Source organism: Eublepharis macularius, chromosome 2 (genome assembly GCF_028583425.1).
Source record: "Eublepharis macularius isolate TG4126 chromosome 2, MPM_Emac_v1.0, whole genome shotgun sequence".
Taxonomy (NCBI): domain Eukaryota; kingdom Metazoa; phylum Chordata; class Lepidosauria; order Squamata; family Eublepharidae; genus Eublepharis; species Eublepharis macularius.
Genome location: NC_072791.1, coordinates 149368220 through 149387421, shown reverse-complemented (window position 1 = coordinate 149387421; position 19202 = coordinate 149368220). Strand labels below are relative to the sequence as shown.

Below are 19202 nucleotides of genomic sequence, written 5' to 3'. Positions count from 1 at the left end.
CTAGATTACCCTGTAATTGATTGAGTCATTGTAAGGAAGCTCTATATGTATCTACATGCCATTGCTATTTTGAGCCTGTACAATTTCTCACAGTTCTCATATTATACAGGATGTTGCTGAAACATGTTGTATTTTCCTTTAATTTGTGTCCCAGTTTGTCAGTTCATGTCTGTCCATTTATCCCTATAGAGTCAATCTCTGTCTGGGTTATTCTCAGAATCAGTCCCCTCGGAGAATGTTAACTCTCCCTATCCCCCACCCCGTTCAGGCTTGTGGGCAAGATGTGTTATTTATAACTTAATTATTGTACCCCAAATACTCTATAAATAATAAATATAATGACAGTTAGACAATTTTCAAAGGCCAAGAGTGTCATTTTTACAGCTCATAATTGCCTGAGGGATGAGCAGCCCTATCATAAGACCTTGATGGCCACAGGAACACTGGTGGTCCTAAGACCCACCCAGGTCAGGATCTGTATCCTTGGCAGAAGCTTACTTGTATGGCTCATTGTCATGGTCTGCTGAGTATGAGAATGCTATGAGTGGGATGGCTACATTTCCTCCCTTGTGTAGATCCTTGCCAGATTTTGACCAGAGGCAGGGAATCTACCCTCTCCCCACCCTCCATCTTCTGCTGCTATTCCGGTGGGTGTTATGTCACTTTTTGGGAGGCTTTCAGGTTTTAAAACCATAGTGTTTTCTGGCAAGTTTTCAGACTACAGAGTTTCCAGGAATTCCTGGAATGAACTCTTCTGGGTTTTCACTGGAAGTGATATAATGCCAATGGCACACCCCATGTCCCCCCACTCCCCAGATTTCTCCTTGTTGCCAGCTGGCAAGCCTAGGGGGTAACCCTAACTCCAGCACAAGAGCTATCCCATAAGAGCCTTGCCAAGTATTGTTTCACTTATCTCCTCTCTGAAAAATGGCTGTAGAATACTAACAAATTGGTATTATATTTTTATTATATTATAGTTTATTTGTGGAATTGGTGCCCAGAATTCCTTTTTATATATTTAAAATTATGTAGCTTCTATGCACAAGCATGTTTAGAGCTGTGAATAATGAACAAATCAAAATTATTAAATAATCCCATAGTAAACCCAACAATAAAGTCTACAAATGCATAAAAATATACAAAACAGCTGAACAAACTAAATATAGTATTTGGCATCTTAAAGCAATAGCAACTATTAAAAACCATAGCATGAAAGAAAAACAGCTAGTCAAGAGGAAAACGAAGCATATGCCAATAGATGAAAAGCATGCCTGTTTTAAAAGTTCTGGCCTGTTGCCAATTTTTTTCTTTAAAAAAATCTGAGGATGCTACCAAGGAAAGAGGGAAAGTTTTTCATAGCCAGAGGGGCCACCATTGAAAGTGCCCTAGCCTTCATGGCCACCTACCTTACCTCTGACACAAAGGGTAGCCTGAGATGAAAAAAGCAGTGTCTAGGCAGAACAATATGGAGGAATGCAGTCTTTTAAGTTTCTGGCCTTACATAGCTGAAATAGCATCTTGAACTGGGACAGAAAATGAACAGTGAACATGAACAGTGAAAATCTGCACTGGTGTTATATGCTGCTTCTAGCGGGAGCCATCTTCTCTTCCCTGCAGCCATTTCATGTAAACAAGACAGTCACATATCTTAATTGCAACAAGAAAATGTGATTTAAAAACATTGAAAAACATTAGGGGGGGGGGTCGCTGCACGTCGCTTTATGTGTATGTATTGTTTTAACAAGATACCTGTCTTTGTCTAAGGTGGGAGTGTCTTCTGACTCCTCACCTCTTCCTGTTTCCATTGAGAGAGATTCTCTTTTTTGTCTCATGGCTTTCCAAGGAGGAGGGTATACCTTTTCAGATCTACATGCCTGCATGCATGTGTGATGCTAGAACAGCTGGCCATACCAAATAGAGAAGGTTTACTTTTAGACTAAGATTCTTCTGTCTTCTACAAGAAAAATGCTGTGAATGGAATCTACATCAATAAATATAAGAACTACCTCTTCTACAATTTAACTGTCTGAAAATTAATAGCACCAAGAGTCTGCTCCGATAAATACTGAATTCGTATGATGCAAAGTCCGATATTAAATCTGTTGATAAGGTCTCCCGGGTTGTTGGCAATGGGTGCGCCAGCAGTTGTAACAGCCCATTTTGTGTTGTTTTGCTTTATTAAGCCGTCATTTATCGCATCTTCTTTAACAAGTATCTCCACAATTCAGCATTGGCAAGTGAGGAAGATACTTGCCAATGCTGAATTGTGAAGATACTTGTTGAAGAAGATGGGATAAATGATGGCTTGATAAAGCGTAACAGTGCAAAATGGGCTGTTACAACTGCTGGCGCACCTGTTGCCAACAACCCGGGAGACCTTATCTTCCACCTTGGCTCCCGTGGGGATACCACCGTCATCCTCTATTGACAGTTTTTGCCTACAGGAAGAAGAAATAACATTTAATATCGGACTTTGCATGATACGAATTCAGTATTTATCGGAGCAGAATCTTGGTGCTTATTATATAGGAATTGCAACACTGGACTGTTGAGCATTGGTTCTGAATTTTTGTTAATATGTATGGAGTAGAATATAATTGATAGTCTCCTTTGAAAATCTGCACATTGCACTTGCACTTTGAATATTAAATTTATATATTGTTAGTTTGGTCTTCTGGGACCTGCGGTCCCTTTGTGTATTCAGGTTGTTGAGACGAGTCCTTCCTATTGTATTGTTTTGAAAATTAATAGCTACACATTGGGGGAAATGCTTCTGACTGGGTAACTACTACCAAACAAAATAACTACTTCTAATACCTGGGTCCCAGAGTAAATTCACAAAAGAGACTCTTTGTGATATCTCTGCAAGAGTCATTCTTTTCTAATCAGGAAGTGTGCCAGAACAGTAACTCATGCAAAAACATAGCAGATGGGCTCCACAGAGGTAATGCTTACACTTGTGTGTGTAAAGTGTTGAAACCCAGCTGCACACTTGGATCTGGCAAGAAGGATGAGGCCAGGGAAGGAGCCATTCAGCTCCAAGCACAGGGTACTTAATGGCTCTGGCCAAAGTAAATCAAAGTTTACCATCTCACTTGCAGATGACATAATGTTAATTGTAGAAGATCCACTGGAGAACATGCCAAAAGTGATAGATAAGATCAAGGAGTTTGGTGACTTGGCAGGTTTCTTCATTAATAAAAAGAAGTCAAAGATACTATGTAAAAACATGACTAAGCAGAAACAACAATTGTTAATGGAAACAACGGACTGTGAAGTAACTAGTAAGGTGAAATATTTGGGAGTTGAGCTGACTGCAAAAAATATAGATTTGTTCAAGAATAATTATGAAAAATTATGGACTCAGATAGAGAGAGACTTGATCAAATGGAATAGACTGAATTTGTCATGGTTGGGCAGGATTGCAGCAGTTAAGATGAATGTGTTACCAAGAGTAATGTTTTTGTTACAGACAATACCAATCATCAGAGACTCTAAACAATTTGAAAAATGGCAGAGGAAAATATCAGATTTTGTTTGGGCAGGCAAGAAGCCTCGAGTGAAAGTAAAAGTTCTACAAGATGCAAAGGAGAGAGGCGGAATGCAACTGCCCAATCTGAGACTTTACCATGATGCAATCTGCCTAGTTTGGCTAAAAGACTGGATGACATTAAAGAATAAGAAACTATTAGCCCTAGAGGGATATAAAAAAATTTTTGGATGGCACGCATACCTATGGCATGACAAAGTAAAGGTCAACTCGATGTTCCTGCATCATTTTGTAAGGAGAAGTCTATATACAATCTGGAAGAAGTACAGAACTTACCTACAAGAAGGAACCCCCTTGTGGGTGGTTCCATATGAGGTGATAGATCCGAGAGCTGTGGATAATGAACAACAATGTTTAACTTACAAAGAAATAACTAAGATAGAAGTATCTAAACTTAGAATAAAGACGCAAGAGGAACTATCACCTAACTATGATTGGTTCCAGTATAGACAGATTAGAGACTTATATAACTCGGACTTTGCAAAAGGGGGCATACGAACAGAGAACTCGGAACTAGAGCAGACCCTTCTTAAAGAAGATAAGAAAAGAATATCTAAGGTATACCAAGTACTGTTGAAATGGTATACTGAGGATGAGATAGTTAAAACACAGATGGTGAAATGGGCTATAAACTTTAATAAAGAAATAACAATGGAGGCATGGGAATACTTGTGGAAAACTACAATGAAGACAACGACATGTATTAATATTAAAGAGAACATTTTCAAAATGATCTATCGTTGGTACATGACACCAAAGAAGATTGCGCTAGGGAATTTGAATACTTCTAATAAATGCTGGAAATGTAAGAAACATGAGGGCTCCCTCTATCATATGTGGTGGTCGTGTGAGGTAGCTAGGCAGTTCTGGGGGGAAATAATAAGAGAAATGAGTGAAATTTTACAGTTTCAAATAAATAAGAACCCAGAACTCCTGCTGCTAAACTTGGGAATGGAGGGAATTCCAGCCCATCATAGGACGTTGATTTTTTATATGACTGCAGCAGCTAGACTTTTGTACGCGCAGAAATGGAAAGTACAAGAAGTGCCAACTATTGAAGATTGGATCTACAAATTGCTGTATATGGCTGAAATGGACAAGATGACAAGAAAACTGAGAGATCTGGACTCAGGGCAGTTTAACACAGACTGGGAGAAGCTGAAACAATATCTGGAGAAGAAATGGGAGGTGGGAGGAAAACTGTGGCAGTTTGAGAACTACTGAAGTATAATAAAAGTATAAAAGAGAGGGGTGACTTTGCCGGGGGAGGAAGAGAAATGTGAATTTATAAGCAGTTAGATTAATTGATTGAGATATATATAGATATGTATAGGTTAACTGATAGAACATTGATAGAGAATAATTAATGATAAGGTTTAAACATGAGGATTGAGTAAATAACAATATTTTTTTTTCTTTGATAAGATTTATATGCACCAAACTGAATGTACAGAAGAGTTAAATTGATTGATTATGCGAGGAGTTATATAGAATTACCATAAAAAGTTGAAATGAGTAATATATAGAGAACAAATCAAATTGTTTGATTTAAATGTGGGAAATTTCTATGGTTTATGATATACAGGTTTATATAGAAATATTCAAAACTGGAAAATGGGATAAATTGTTTATCTAAAGACGTATAGTTTGGGTGTATAATAAGTAAAGGAGTTAAAGATGTACTGCTTAATATAATGGAGAATGTATATCTGTTTTAGACAGAGGAATTTAATAGAAGTAAGGGAAAAGGGACAGAGGGTGGGAAAGCTGTTGGAAGTCAACAAAAGGGGGGGAAAGGGAGGGGGTTAGAAACGAAAAATTAGGGGAAAATTGACGGTAATGTAAAAATAAAAATGTTCTAACCCAATAAAAATTTTTCAAAAAAAAAAAAAGTTTACCATCTCACACCCTGCTAGAATGTCACATTTAAAAGAAGCAGGGATTGCTAAGAGTCAAATGGCTAGAAAATAATCTCCCCCTCTTGAAGAAAGAACATCTGAACAACCGGCGGGGGGTAGGGGGGATGGGAAGGAATTGTGAATTATCTGGATACAGAGAAGACGTTCTCTTGCATCTTGCTCTTGATGTGGGAGCACAAGCCATGAAGGATTAAGCTTTTACCTAGGGACTGCATCTTGTCTACATTGCAAGAAACAATGTGGAATAACCCCAACAATGAGAAGTAAGGTAATACTGAACTTTAAACTACTGCATCTTCTAGGAATACTAACCTGTCTTATTTAAACATTGTTCAGGATAAGTACCAAGTACAAGGAAAAGGGACTGCAAGTTTTCACCTTTTCTTCATACCCTTTGCTCATCCTGAATGCTTAATCAAAAAGTGTATTCTTTTTATTCTTTTATTAAACTTCCATATGTTTTGAATGTTTAATTCTGATCTCTAGAAACACACCGTGCCTATTTGGTCTTGCTATCTGAAGTGCAGTAATGGGGTGGGGCAGTGCCATCCCTGGAACACAATAGTGTAAAACTGTGAAGTTGCAACAGATCACACCTGTGTTAGCTTGTAATAGTGAAGTGGGAGATACAACTGGGAGAAGCCTCTAAATACCAATGCACGGCCAGAGTGCTAGTAATGAAATTCTGTTTAGTAGGAGATACTGTCAGAGTCATTGGAGGCAGTAGTTTCTTTGTTGCTGGTAATCCTGGGAAGCAAGGGAAAGGGGCAGGTTTTCTGATCTCCTAGGGACCAACTGAAAGAAACAGGGAGAGCTTGCGAGTCCATTTATTCACAGATTGGATTGCTCTCTTTCTTGCCCGTTTCTGTCTTTCTCCTTAACTTAAAAAAGGAAAATCCTTTAAAAACCATAAATAGAAAATAGTGATGTTGCCATTGGTTGATCCATCTTAGATCAGAGTCTTATTCTGACCCACCAGTTGAAGACAAATGCTTTAGTCACATAAGGGGAAGCTGCAGCTAGCTGTAGCTGCAACATTTGATATCTTTCTACCAGCCTACAAGGACCATTTGTCTTGAACCCAGGTGTCCTGGAACTCACCCAAGCACTACTCCTGAGGAATCATGCCTATTTCTGCTATGCTCTCCAACTTGGGGACTGGCAAGCAATAAAGGGCTCATTTATTGGCCGCACAGGGGATGCGATTGGGCCCTCGGAGGGTCCCGGTGGGGATCCCCAGGGCCAGTTGTGCCGGCCGCCTTCAGAGGCCAGGAAGGAATTTTTCCCACAAGGGGCCAGATTGGCTGGGGGGCCCTTGGGGTTTTTTCACCTTCCTCTGGGCATCTCAGTTGGGAACCAAAGGAGGGGGGTGGCTTCAACTTAGTTACAGCAGTTGGAATATTGGCGTGGAGTCGCACCTGTGGCCTGCCTCCTGTGACAGTTTTGAGGCATTGGGCCGGATCCTCAAAGGGTGAGTGGGGCATTTGGACAGCTCACCCCAATGGATCGGGAAGCAATGGCCGATCAGCATGGCTGGAGACAGAAGTATGCTAGCTGTGGTGCACCAGCATGGGGCTGTAGTGAGATGCGTTGGTCAGCGAGTGGGCCTGCCAATGCCAACAAGGATCTGTTGCCCATATGCCTGGCCAATGCTCTATCTAGCTGTAATCAATAAAGTTATGGCCATTCCAATCAAATCATGGTGTCTGTGTGTTATTGCCAGAACTCAGACTGACGTAGCACATAGGTGACAAAAAGGAATAGTTCCAAAGGTCTGTTTGTCTGCACAAGCTTCTTGAAGTTGTTATACTGGACCCAGCTAATATACCTCCTTGGTTGAACATCTTCTCCCTAGTTGCTTGCTTGAAATGGAGTCTGTTGTTTTCCTTTACTGCTAGCTCTACCAGATTTTGCCCTGAAAGATGGTGGGTGATGTATACTTGCACTCTTGCACATTGCTGCCTGGAGAAATGCTCCCTATCTAACTTAGAGAGTTAAATATACTTTTGTGGATGAATTTGCATTACATTCCCAGAGACAGATGGTCCAAAGGGAGTCTTCATAGTGCTACCGCTTGCATTATCACTGGTTTGAGGTTATTAGGGAGCTATTTGGGTCATCATGCCATGATTATTTCCTGCTTTCAATTTTGCCTCCAGAGAAAATGTTATTCAGCCTTCTTTCCTCCTTTCTGATCCCCCTCCCCCATTTCTGATAATGTAAAGTTCCAACACTGAGGAAGCAGCATCTGTAGAGCAAGAACACCACTCAGAGAAAATGCAGCAATTGTGGATTCATTATTTAATGCTTAGATCTCTTCCATCCACATACTTGCTAGAATCCAATTTGTAATTGATGAGCTGGAAAGCCCCACCTTCCCCTGATGGCATCACCATAGTTTAGAGTGGGGGTGGGGAGGAGATCTTATTAAAGGGGTCCCAGCAGTTCAAGATTTCTCAGATTAGCAGCAGAGAAGAGCAGGAAGGCTCCTGTGAGATAACTTAAAGGGGCAGCTTCTGAATGGTGTGTTGGCACAGATTACACTGCTGTTTCTGTTTCTAGAGTGAACACAACTCCTTGACAATCCCATCTGGACTGCAGAACATCTTGGATTTGTTCCTCTATGCCCATGCTTTCCTCCAGTATGAACTGCGTGGCAGATTTCTTCACCTACGAAACCACCAAATCAGTGGTGGTAAAAAGTTGGACCATCGGCGTGATCAACCGGGCTGTCCAGTTGCTCATCATTTCCTACTTCATTGGGTGAGGAAAGGCGGGTGAATGGGGGAAGTATATCCCATCTTGGGGGGATGGGAAGACCAGGTAAGGGTTTAAATCTCACAAGTCACCTTGTATAGTAATGGCTAAGTGAACATTGTAATCCAGGACATTCTTGGTTCAAATCTCACTTTTGCCATAAACTCAGTAGGTGGCCCTAAAGCCAGTCTATCTCCACCCCAGATCTACAATGAGAGGATAATAATACTGGTTTCTTGACATGGCTTTAGTGAAGATTATAAAACAATGGTGTATGTGAAGTGCTTTGAATAGTAAAAGTGCCATAGAAATGCTAGACGTTTTTAAATGAAAAATAAGTTTCTGAGGCAAGACATGACAACTTGTACAAAGTGTTTGATAGACACGGTAGGATGAGATAAGACAGGTGGTGAGAAGGAATGGCCAAGAACAGCCTGATTTTTTAAAGAATCTACTTTATTACTGAAAGATGTGAGAAGCCAAGCAGGCGTGAATGACTTGGGGAATATCAGTTCAGAAGTTTCCCTGGCTGCTCTGAAAAGACACGGGGAGACATTGTATATGGTCTGTGAAATGATTCCACTGTGAAATGATTCCACTATTCCAGCTCTCAAAAAGGAACCTGGTAACTACATGGTGCAGGAGGGGTTTCAAGGTCTCATGGAGCTGCTGATCATATCTTTTGCTGGCTGTGTTTAGGCAACAGGTCCAAAGCACTTCCCTTCTCTTACAGGTCAGCTGTATGGAGGGGGGGAGTTCCGTGGAAAGGCAGGAGAGTTACGTTTAATACTTCAACAACAACTGAGTTTTCATTTGGTATGATTTCAACACTTGGGCTTCTGGTCACTGTTAGCCCAGAGGAAATCACTCTAATAGTCCTGTGACAAAAAAAGAGTCTTGTGGCACCTTAAAGATTTATTGTAGCATGGGCAAGAGTTCACTTCATCAAATGCATGAAGTGAAACCTCAGTTAGTAGAATTATATACACACAGGGAGGGAAAAATTGTGAACAGGTCATGAAATTCAAGAGGTATGACTTGTACATTTCTATGCAAAACTCAATAGTATACAAGATAAACACAGTAATTATTCATAATATCCATAACTGGTGATAAGAAAGTAGAATGTGTTAAGCTGAACCATTTCACTTCTTTAGTGGCTAAGAAAAGTGTTGCTTCTATTTAAGTAGTGGCCAATACAGTTAAGCCAATTCATAAATTCTAATTCAATAATTTCATGTGGAAATCTCTCTTTTTTGAAGAATGGTGACTTTCAGGTCAGCAGAGAGACCTAATAGATTGAAATGTTCTCCTACAGGCTTCTGAATTTTTGTGCAAACTTTCTTTTGGATTTTGTTGCTACAGATGAACATAGGTACTCCAATGGAATGTATTGTTCTGGTTGTTCACATACTGTACTGGTTAATTATTGTGTCATTTCAGTTGGGACTGCATGTAACTGAATGTATATGGTTTGACAAGAGAACTTGTTTGGGAGTACAGTTATGTAGATAAAATTATTGACCCATAAGATCATCTCTTCTTGCAAAGGAAAGCATGAATTTAGACAGATTCAAACTTTTTACCTCATAGGTTTGGGGTTCTAAAATTATCCCTGTTGGAGAGCTGTAACCATAGAGAAGTCTGATAATCTTTAGCATCCAGTTACACAGTAAGGCATTTTTTGCCACATTTTCACTCCAAATTTCTAATACTTTGTAGAAACACAGTAAAATTAATTTCACCACATATCCAAATGTTACATGCTGCCATCTGAAACTACTTTGTGTGCAGCTGCACGAGATGGGTATTGTTGTAGATATGAGTAAAGAAGGGGAGACTCTGTACAATTAAACATGTGGAGATAGAAACACTGAAGATTGCTACCCCTGGAAAAATTACTGTGGCAGTAGGTGACTGCGCTGATTAGGTAACTTAGAAGGGGGAAGCACAGGGCTCACTGGGGGACTTGGGAAAACTTGAGAGGGAAATTATGACAGTTCAAAGGCAGATTTGGAAGGATTTGATCACCAGTCCACGTAGTGTAGAGCAATCAGTTGATGTCTACAGATTGCTCCCAAAAAAGTGGCTTCAGTGTTACAGCTGCTGACTGAGAGAAACTTTTCTTCAGAGGGAGGGAAAAACATGTGGGCAAGGTGGAGCACCGTGATGAGGCAGGCAAGTGGATTGTGTGCAAGTTGCCAGACATCAGCTAACTCAACCAGTATGTGTTTGCCAGGGTGGGGAGGTGTTGGAAGAGCTGTCATGGCTCATGAGATCACACACATGTAGACATCTCTGGAAGAGTAAACTTCAGGGCCAGTAAACTTCAGGGTTAGTTATTGTGAGGTAACTTGTTAAAGCCAGCAGCTAATTGTAAGAGGGAAGAGCAGCTACAATGGTCATAGCAATACAGAAGTATCATTAGTGGTGCCAGGCTAACATTGCTAGGCATTCTATATTTCAAAAGTATAATCCTGGTTCCTGAGTAATTTTTTTTAACCTTTTAATCTGATAAACCACAGTAAAAGCAATTACCCAGTAGTGTAAGGGTATGGAATAGTGCAACTGTATGGTCTCGTGGGTATTATGGGGGACTTAAAACAGTGTTCCAATTGTAGAAAACAAAACCTAGGGGAGGGGAATAAATGTATTCCTCGTAATGCCAGTTTTTGCCAAGAAACTCCATTTTGTTACATTATATTGCTGGGGGAAAGCTTTTAAGTTTTTTTAAAAGTTGTAACAGTATGGTCCAGTGACTTCATATTTGATCTGTACCATGGATTTTCTGTACAGCTCCAGCCATGTTGCCCTTTTTAATCACACGTAAATTGGGATATTATGATTTCTGTGAAAATAACCACAGCAAAAACTAGAGAGATTATACAATTCTGATTGCATATTTATTCTTGGGCAGGGTCATTGAGATGAATGAGACCTTCCCCTCTGAGTACATATAATTAGGATGGGGCAATGTTAAGTACTTGCAGTATTCCTTGTTGGGAAGAGGTGATATTGTGGTAGCTGTGATATAATAAGCGACTCTCTCTTGAGGGAGGGGGCTGGCAGTATCTTGGGGACTAGGAATATGGACTGGAGGCTGCGTAAGAACTGCAACAGTGTTGGGACTGTGTGAGTTTGTTTGCTGAACCTGGTGCTGGCTTGCTTCCTCCTGGGCACCATTCCAGAGGAATATGGATGGAGGAACTGATGGCAGGAAACGGCTGGTGCCCTGGCATCGCCCTCATACCCTCCCCCAGTTTTGCTTTGAGTGCTTGGAGACTGAGTTCTCCATTCGCTTTGATATTGTTAACCAGAGTTCCATTAGCACAGATAGCCCCTTGCCAACTGTTCTCTCCCCCACCTCCTCCCCTTATCTTTCCTTCTACCGTTTCTCTGCCAGAAACTACCTTGTAAGTTCTGTTTTCCCTCCCATGGGTCCAAGAGAAGCAATAGGTATTGTACAGTTATTTTGTAAAGGCATGAATGCAAAAAGCTCAACCCAGTGAAAATTATTGATGAATAAGCACCATTTCATCAAAAGCAGTAGGATTTCAGTCACAACAAGTTTCTTTCATGGGTTTCAGTGTCACGGCTAACTTTAGATGGATTGGGGCCATAATACTGCTAACCCATGATGTGTGGAATTCTTGAGGCAGTACATTTTTCCCGTTCTTTAATACCAATATTTTGTCAGTAAATAAATGTGAATCCTCCCCCTGCCACCCACCCACCCACCCACACACACACACACACACACACACACACACACACACACACACACACAGAGTTATCATGTTGCTTACTGTGTCCTTTTGGAACACCAGCCTCCAGGCTAGAGCTGTGGTTTTCCAAGAATTACAGTAGATCTCCCAGTAATCCAGGGACGAGGAAGGTATGGTGGTGGGACTAGGTGCTATAAGGGAAGGACATGGAGATACTGGTCAGCTTGGTGCCCTTCCAGCCTTCATCCCATCATGAGATACGTTGGTAGTGGGGCTAGGATTTCATGCCCCTCCCCAACACTGATGTTGTGTGATGCCAGGTCCATTAATAATAAGACCCACATGCTGCAGGACTATTTTGTGACGAGTAAGGTGGACCTGGTATGTGTGACCGAAACTTAGGAGGGCAAAGGCGAAAGTCACTCTGAATGAACTAACCCCCTCCCCCCCCCCGGCTTCTTGGTCCTTCATCAGTCCTGGGTCAGTGGCTGGGAGGGAGGGGTGGCGATACTCACTTGAGAGTCTTTCTCTTTCAAGCCGCTCCCCACACCAAAGATCACTCGCATTGATTGTGTAGGCGTGGTATGGGGTGCAGTGGAGAGTTTGGTATCTGTCTGGTGTATTGGCCACCTAGCTCACGAGCAGCTACCCTGTCAAGCCTGCTGGAGGCAGTGACGGGCTGGGCCTTGGAGTATCCCAAGCTATTAGTTTGGGATGACTTCGATGTCTGTGCTGATGACACCACCTCCTCACAGGCTGTGGACCTAGAGTCTTCCCTGGCAACACTAGGACGTTCTCAATTTGTGGCAGCTCCCATGCATCAGGCAGGCCACAAGCTCGATTTGATCTTTGGGATGGGGAATCATGTGGATCTTGATGTAATTGAAGTGGTGCCATAGTTAGACCACTTTGTCCTGAAGGCCTGTTTGGGTGTGCCGTCACCCCCACCCCCAGTATAGGGGACAAGCTAATTTAGGCTCACTTGCAGAACTTATGGATCCGCTCGGGTTCCGGAGTGCTGTGCAGGATCCAATGCCCCCTGGCAGCTCGTTTGATGTGCTGGTTTAGAACTGGCATGCTCATCTCTCTGAAGCCATCGACAAAGTCACTCGCCGTCGCCCTCTCCGCCCCTATACCAGACTAGACTTATTTACTCCATGGTATACTGAGAAGCTACGATGGATGAAATGGGAGATGAGATGGCTAGAGCAAGTGTAGCGGCGGACTCATGATGAAGGAGTGAGAACATCTTATAGGACATTTACGAAAGCCTATGATACGGCAGAGAAAGCGACCAAAAAGGAGTTTTATGCCACTTCCAGGGCCAGCATACACATTGAGGCCAGGTAGGCGGTGGCTTCAGGGCGCGGGGTGCTGGAGGGGATGCCGGAGGAGGAGCGGGGGGCAGGAGCATGCGCCACAGACCTGCAGCCTCCTAGCCCTCCTGGCCCGAGCTGCCGCCGCCACCAGCACACGCCCCCAGCCGGGCTCAGCAGTCACGGGCAGGCATCTGCAGCGGCGCAGGGAAACCAAGCGGAAGAGCTCAGAGGCCACCCGTGCGCTGTCCCAGCTGCAGGCCACAGCAATTGGGCTGGCGGGGTGCATGCCTGTGATGACATCACACGTGACGTCATCATGCAGGCCGGTGTGTGTGCGCGCATGCGCGGGGGGGGCACCTGGCCCACCAGACAGCTGCAGGTGCCGAAAACCCTGGTGCCGCTGCTGGCCACTTCCATTATATCCACAAGCTCTAGGCCCAGCTCATTATCCTGCTATATAAAAGGCAAACCATATTCCTGACAACTCACTTCCTACCCTGGTGCACTTCCAAAGGGCGCTGCCGTAGAGGGAAGCCCAGACAAGGCAGTCCATCCCTCCAGAGTGTTCACTGTGGTGGAAAGCCCAGGTTGGGAGCAGGCGCTGAGCAGGCGGCAATGTCTTCTCCCCACCGTCACTCAGCTGGGATCAGGAGTGGAGCAGGTGGCAGTGCCTCCCCCCCCCAACTTCACCCAGCTGTGATCAGGCATGGAGCAGGTGGTGATGCCTGCCCAGCCTTCACCTAGCCAGGATCAGGAGTGAAGCAAGTGGCAAAGCCCACCACCCAGCCAGGAACAGTAGTGGAGCAGGTAGCAATGCCCACCCCTGCCTTCACCCAGCCAGGATCAGGAGTGAATCAGGTGGCAAAGCCCACCACCCAGCCAGGAACAGGAGTGGAGCAGGTGGCAATGCCCACCCCCGCCTTCACCCAGTCAGGATCAGGAGCAGAGCAGGTGGGAATGCCCACCACCCGCCTTCACCCAGCTGGGATTAGGCATGGAGCAGGAGGCAATGCCTGCCTCCCTTCACCCAGGTTTGATCAAGAGCAGAGAAGGTGGCAATGCCCACCCCCTCCCTTCACCCAGCTGGGATCAGGTGCTGAGCAGGAGGAAATGCCTACTCCCCCTTCACCCCGCCAAGATCAAACATGCAGCAGGCAGAAATGCCCACTCCCTCTTCACCCAGACGGAATCAGGCGCAGAGCAGGAGACAATGCCCCCCCACCCCATTCACATGACTGGGATCAGGAGTAGAGCAGGCAGCAATGCCCACCCTCCAACTTCACCCAGCTGGGATAAGGCATGGAGCAGGAGGCAATGCCCACCCCCCTTCACCCAGCCAGGATCAGGTGTGGAGCAGGCGGCAATGCCCTCCCTTCCTTCACCTGCTCATGACAGGAGTGGAGCAGGTGGCAATACCCCCCACGTCACCCTGCCGTAATCAGACGTGAAGCAGGTTGCAATGTCTGCCCCCCGCCTTCACCCAGCTGGGATCAGTAACTGAGAAGGAGGCAATGCTTGCCTGCCTGCTCTCCCCTTTCTAGAGCCCATTGTATTTTCCCCCACAATGGGCTTTGTTACTCGATTAGAATAATTCAGTCTTTAGTCTCCTATCACAGGGAGAAAGGCAAATTGTTGATTTGGGACTTAGCTGTGAGGCTTGGGAGCTTTTTTGCAAGTAATATCTTGTCCCTCCACAAGAACTTGCTGGCCCTGGTTGAGACAGTATGTAAACTGGAGGCCTCTTGGCCGTCTTCAGGTTCAGTTTTAGAACACTTCAGCTGCCTCTCCCAGGATGAGGTTGACCGGACCCATGCTGCTGTGAGGCCTGCCCCTTGCCCCTTGGACCATCATGGCTGGTTAAATCCAGTGGTGACAAATTTCAGGCTCCATCGGCAGAGGTCATTAATTCACCTTTGAGCTCAGGCATTTTCCCTGAAACATTGAAAGAGCAGTGGTAAGGCCCCTTCTGAAGAATTCATCTTTGGACCCCACCGATTTGTCCAGTTACCACCCGGTTTCGAATCTCCCATTCCAGGGTAAAGTGATTGAGCGGGTGGTGGCAGAATAGCTGCAGGTATTCCTGAATGAATCCTCGGTCCTGGATCCATTTCAATCCGGATTCTGCCCTAGCCACGGGACAGAGACGGCACTGGTTGCCCTCACAGGCGATCTTTGTCAGCATCTGGATTGAGGCGGGTCGGCGCTGCTGGTGTTATTGAATCTGACAGCAACCTTTGACATGGTCAGTTATGACCTGCTGATCCACCGGCCCACCGATGTGGGGCTACATGGTGCTGCCTTGCAATGGCTGGTCTCTTTTCTCCACAGTTGAGGACAGAGGGTGGCACTTGGGGAGCAGATGTCACCAATGTACCCATTGGTATGTGGTGTTCCTCAAAGGGTGATTCTCTCCCCAAAGTTATATAATATCTATATGCGCCCCCTTGCTCCCTACATTTCTGCTCATGACCTAGCTACAGTGATCCACATAACGGTCACCTCCCGATTGGACTACGGTAACTCACTCACTCTATGCAGGGCTACCCATGAAACTGACCCAGAAATTGAAACTGGTCCAGAATGTGGTGGTGCATGTTCTCATGGGAACCCTATTTAGGACACATATTCGACCTGTACTGCACCAGCTGCGCTGGCTTCCGGATGAATTCCAGATCAAGTTCAAGGTGTTAGGGTTAAACTTTAAGGCCTTTAACAGACTGGGACCTGCATATCTTCGGGACCGTCTCTCCCCATATGTTCCCCATTATGCTCTGTAGATCAATATCTGCTGGTGGTCCGTGGCCCCAAGATGTTTGCTTGGCCTAAAACTGCCCTGGTGGAATGCTTTCCTAGTTGAGACATGGGCCCTGTGGGACTTATCACAGTTCTGCTGGACCTGTAAAATGGAGATGTTCTGCCAGGCCTATGAGAGCGGTTGAGGAGCTGGCAAACTATCCTGCTGGTCCCTTGCCTGTTTTCCTATGTTCTGCTCCACTTTTTAATGCAATTTATGAATTTTTAAAAATGATTTAAACTATTTATTGTATTTTAAATTGTGGTTTTTATGATTTTATGATGTTGTGATCCACCCTGAGCCCACTTGCAGGGAGGGTGGGATATAAATCCAACTAACTAACTAAATAAGTTAGAGATTAACTCTCCTACAGGAAATGGCAGCTTTGCAGGGTAGACTGTATGGTATCACATCCCTACTGACATCACTCCTCTCCCCAAATGCCTTCCTCACCAGGCACTACCTCCAAATGTCCAGGAATTCCCCAACATGGAGTTGGTGATCCTAGCTTGCGTTTCTTTTCCATATGTTAAGAGACCTAAGGGAAAGTACCTGAGAGCTTTCAAGCGGAAAGGAGAAAACTCTTCTGCCTCATATCTCTGTCATTTTCTGAGCCCTGGGCTAAAAGTTAGGATTTCTTTCTAAGCCTTATGCCCACCCCCTCATCCACCCAAGACAGCTGAAGGTGATATGAAAGGGGACTTGCTCATATACTCATCATACTTTCACACTGATAAAATAGATTTGGAGGGATTTGTACTGTGTTGTAATGTCCCTTGTTTTTGAAATTCCTGTCTGGTAGCCCTACTCCCCCACCTTGTTTGATACTTGTCCTTTTAGCTTGGCCTAGGGCCTTTTCACAATGAAGTTCAGTTATCCATATCATTCTGCTTTCTGAGCCAAAAAATTGCAGCACATTCCTTGTTTACTGGAAGAGAAATGCATTAGCAGCACAAACCCAAGTTATGCTATATTTGATTAATTACTGTGCAGAAAGGACACCCCCTTTACCACAAGAATAAAGTGCAGTTTGTAATTCAGCGATATATCACCACTTTGGAATTCTGTTGCATTCTATATGAAATAAAACAACGGTAGCCTCACTGGTATACTTTAGAATGCTTTGTGTAGCTAATGGTTGTTTTGATACCTGAAAACAAGAAAAACAATTGTGTAAGTTAATATATCTTATGAGAGCAACATCTATTGATGCACTCATGTAGCCTATGCATCTCTCATAATCAGGCTCTGCAAAGCTTGAAAACTTGCATACTCCTGATGGCCATTATAGAGAACTTTTGTCCACATAGCTCCACTTGGGGGACCAGGTCTCCTGCTATATAACATAATAATAATAATAATAATAATAATAATAATAATAATAATAATAGATTTATATACTGCCTTTCAGGACAACTTAATGCCCATTCAGAGCAATTTACAAAGTGTATTTTTATTATCCTCACAACAATCACCCTCTCTAGCTGGCTTCAAGCAGTCAAGTGGGAAATCAAACCCAGCTCTCCAGATTAGAGTCCTGCCATTCTTAACCACGACACCAAACTGGCTCTATAGGAGACCTCGTGCCCCCTATATGTTTCCCCGCTGTTGCCCAGTGCTGCAGCAGAAGGAATGGGGTGGGAGTGCCATTGTGGTGATGCCACAACATCACTTTTGGTTGCATAACCAGAAGTGATATCACATGTTGCTGCAACACTTTAGCGCACCCCCCCAATTCTATGCCAAACCACCTCCATACTATACGAGTTTGGAGAGACTGCTGTGTTGTGGCAATGCATGGCATCACTTTCATTTACATGACAAGAAGTGACATTGCTCCCGGAGGGTCCCCAGCCCCTGGCTGGCAGCCCTAAGCCTCAAGCAAGTATGCTTGTTGCCTCCTCCCATACCACCATCAGCTGTCTCTGAGCTGAGCTCCTGAAGACCTAATCACATATTACAAAGTCCTTGTCTCTCCGTCATGTCTGCCTTGGGTCCTCTTGACCAGACATATTCTTGTAGTTCCATGTTCAGAATTTAATTCCCAGATGCATGTTGCCCAACTCAGATTGGGACAATAGCGCATGGGGAGAAGGGACATAAGCCTCCCTCTGTGGAATTTTCCTGACCTGAAACAGCCCCAAGGAGGCAATATTTACTCTGCTGGGGAAACTTGTGTGTACTGATGGGATGCACCTAAGTTAGGGTGGTAGGGTTTCCAACTCTGGGTTGGGATATTCTTGGAGATTTGGGAGTGAAGCTTAGGGTGAGTGGGGCTTGGGAAGGCGAGGGGCCTCAGCAAAGTTATAATGACCTAAGGAGTTTAATGCATAATGCCAAGTCCTGAAGCAGTGCCACAGGGGCTCAGCTTAGACCTAGCTGGCAACGCTGAGGGTCCAGTGATGATTTTGCCTACATACTACCAATGGTCAAGAATGAGCTGAAGCTCCATGGTGCGTCAGCACTGTGCCATTCCAGGGAGTCACTTGGTTTCTTGGCTGGAGAACTGGCCCATCTTCCCAAAGAATCCTTGGGCCATTATCACAGGAATCCAATCTACTAACTCTTGAAGAATCCTTAAGAGCTCATCCTCTATTTTAATAAGAAACACACATCATGCTGTTCTGGCTTTGGTGAAAACTCTGAAAGCGTGTGCTTAATATGGTTTGGGTGGCAGAGAAACACAACATCCCTGCACAGATGCTCTTCTTGGAGGGAAGCTGTCTGGATCCTACGCATCAACTATTATGCATTTATTGTGTACTTAGGCAAATCCTGCAAAGGCTCAAAGAAAGAAGCCCCAACTCCTCGTATTAACCGAATTGAGGAAATAGCTGGACAACCCAAGAGAAACAGCAGCTTCTTTTCAACTTGACAGTGCTTAATCTTGTTAGCATGTTCCAAGTTGCAAGTAGGTTTGAAGAGAAATGTAATTTGATTTGATCCATTAGTGGTTTCCATCCTCGAATAACAGTGTCTGATCCTTCACAAGGGTTTTTCTTCCCCTTGTGATGTTCAAAGGGTATCTTCAGCTACAAAGCGGCTGGCATCAGCTGTGCTCATGCATTCTTCCTAAGCATCTGCCTGAACCAGGGAAATGATGTCTCATAGTGAAGAGTGGTCTTTTCTTTTTTTAAT

The 19202-nt window shown here is 44.1% G+C and overlaps 1 protein-coding gene across 1 annotated transcript in view; it reads left to right on the top strand.

Moving 5' to 3' along the window:
- Positions 1-8098: 8098 nt before the first annotated feature.
- The window catches only part of P2RX3 (purinergic receptor P2X 3), a 53679-nt gene continuing 42575 nt past the window's right edge, over positions 8099-19202 (top strand). Inside the window, exon 1 of the mRNA XM_054972239.1 lies at positions 8099-8232. Coding sequence (XP_054828214.1) covers positions 8099-8232 — 134 coding nt within the window. The remainder of the gene's footprint in view (positions 8233-19202) is intronic.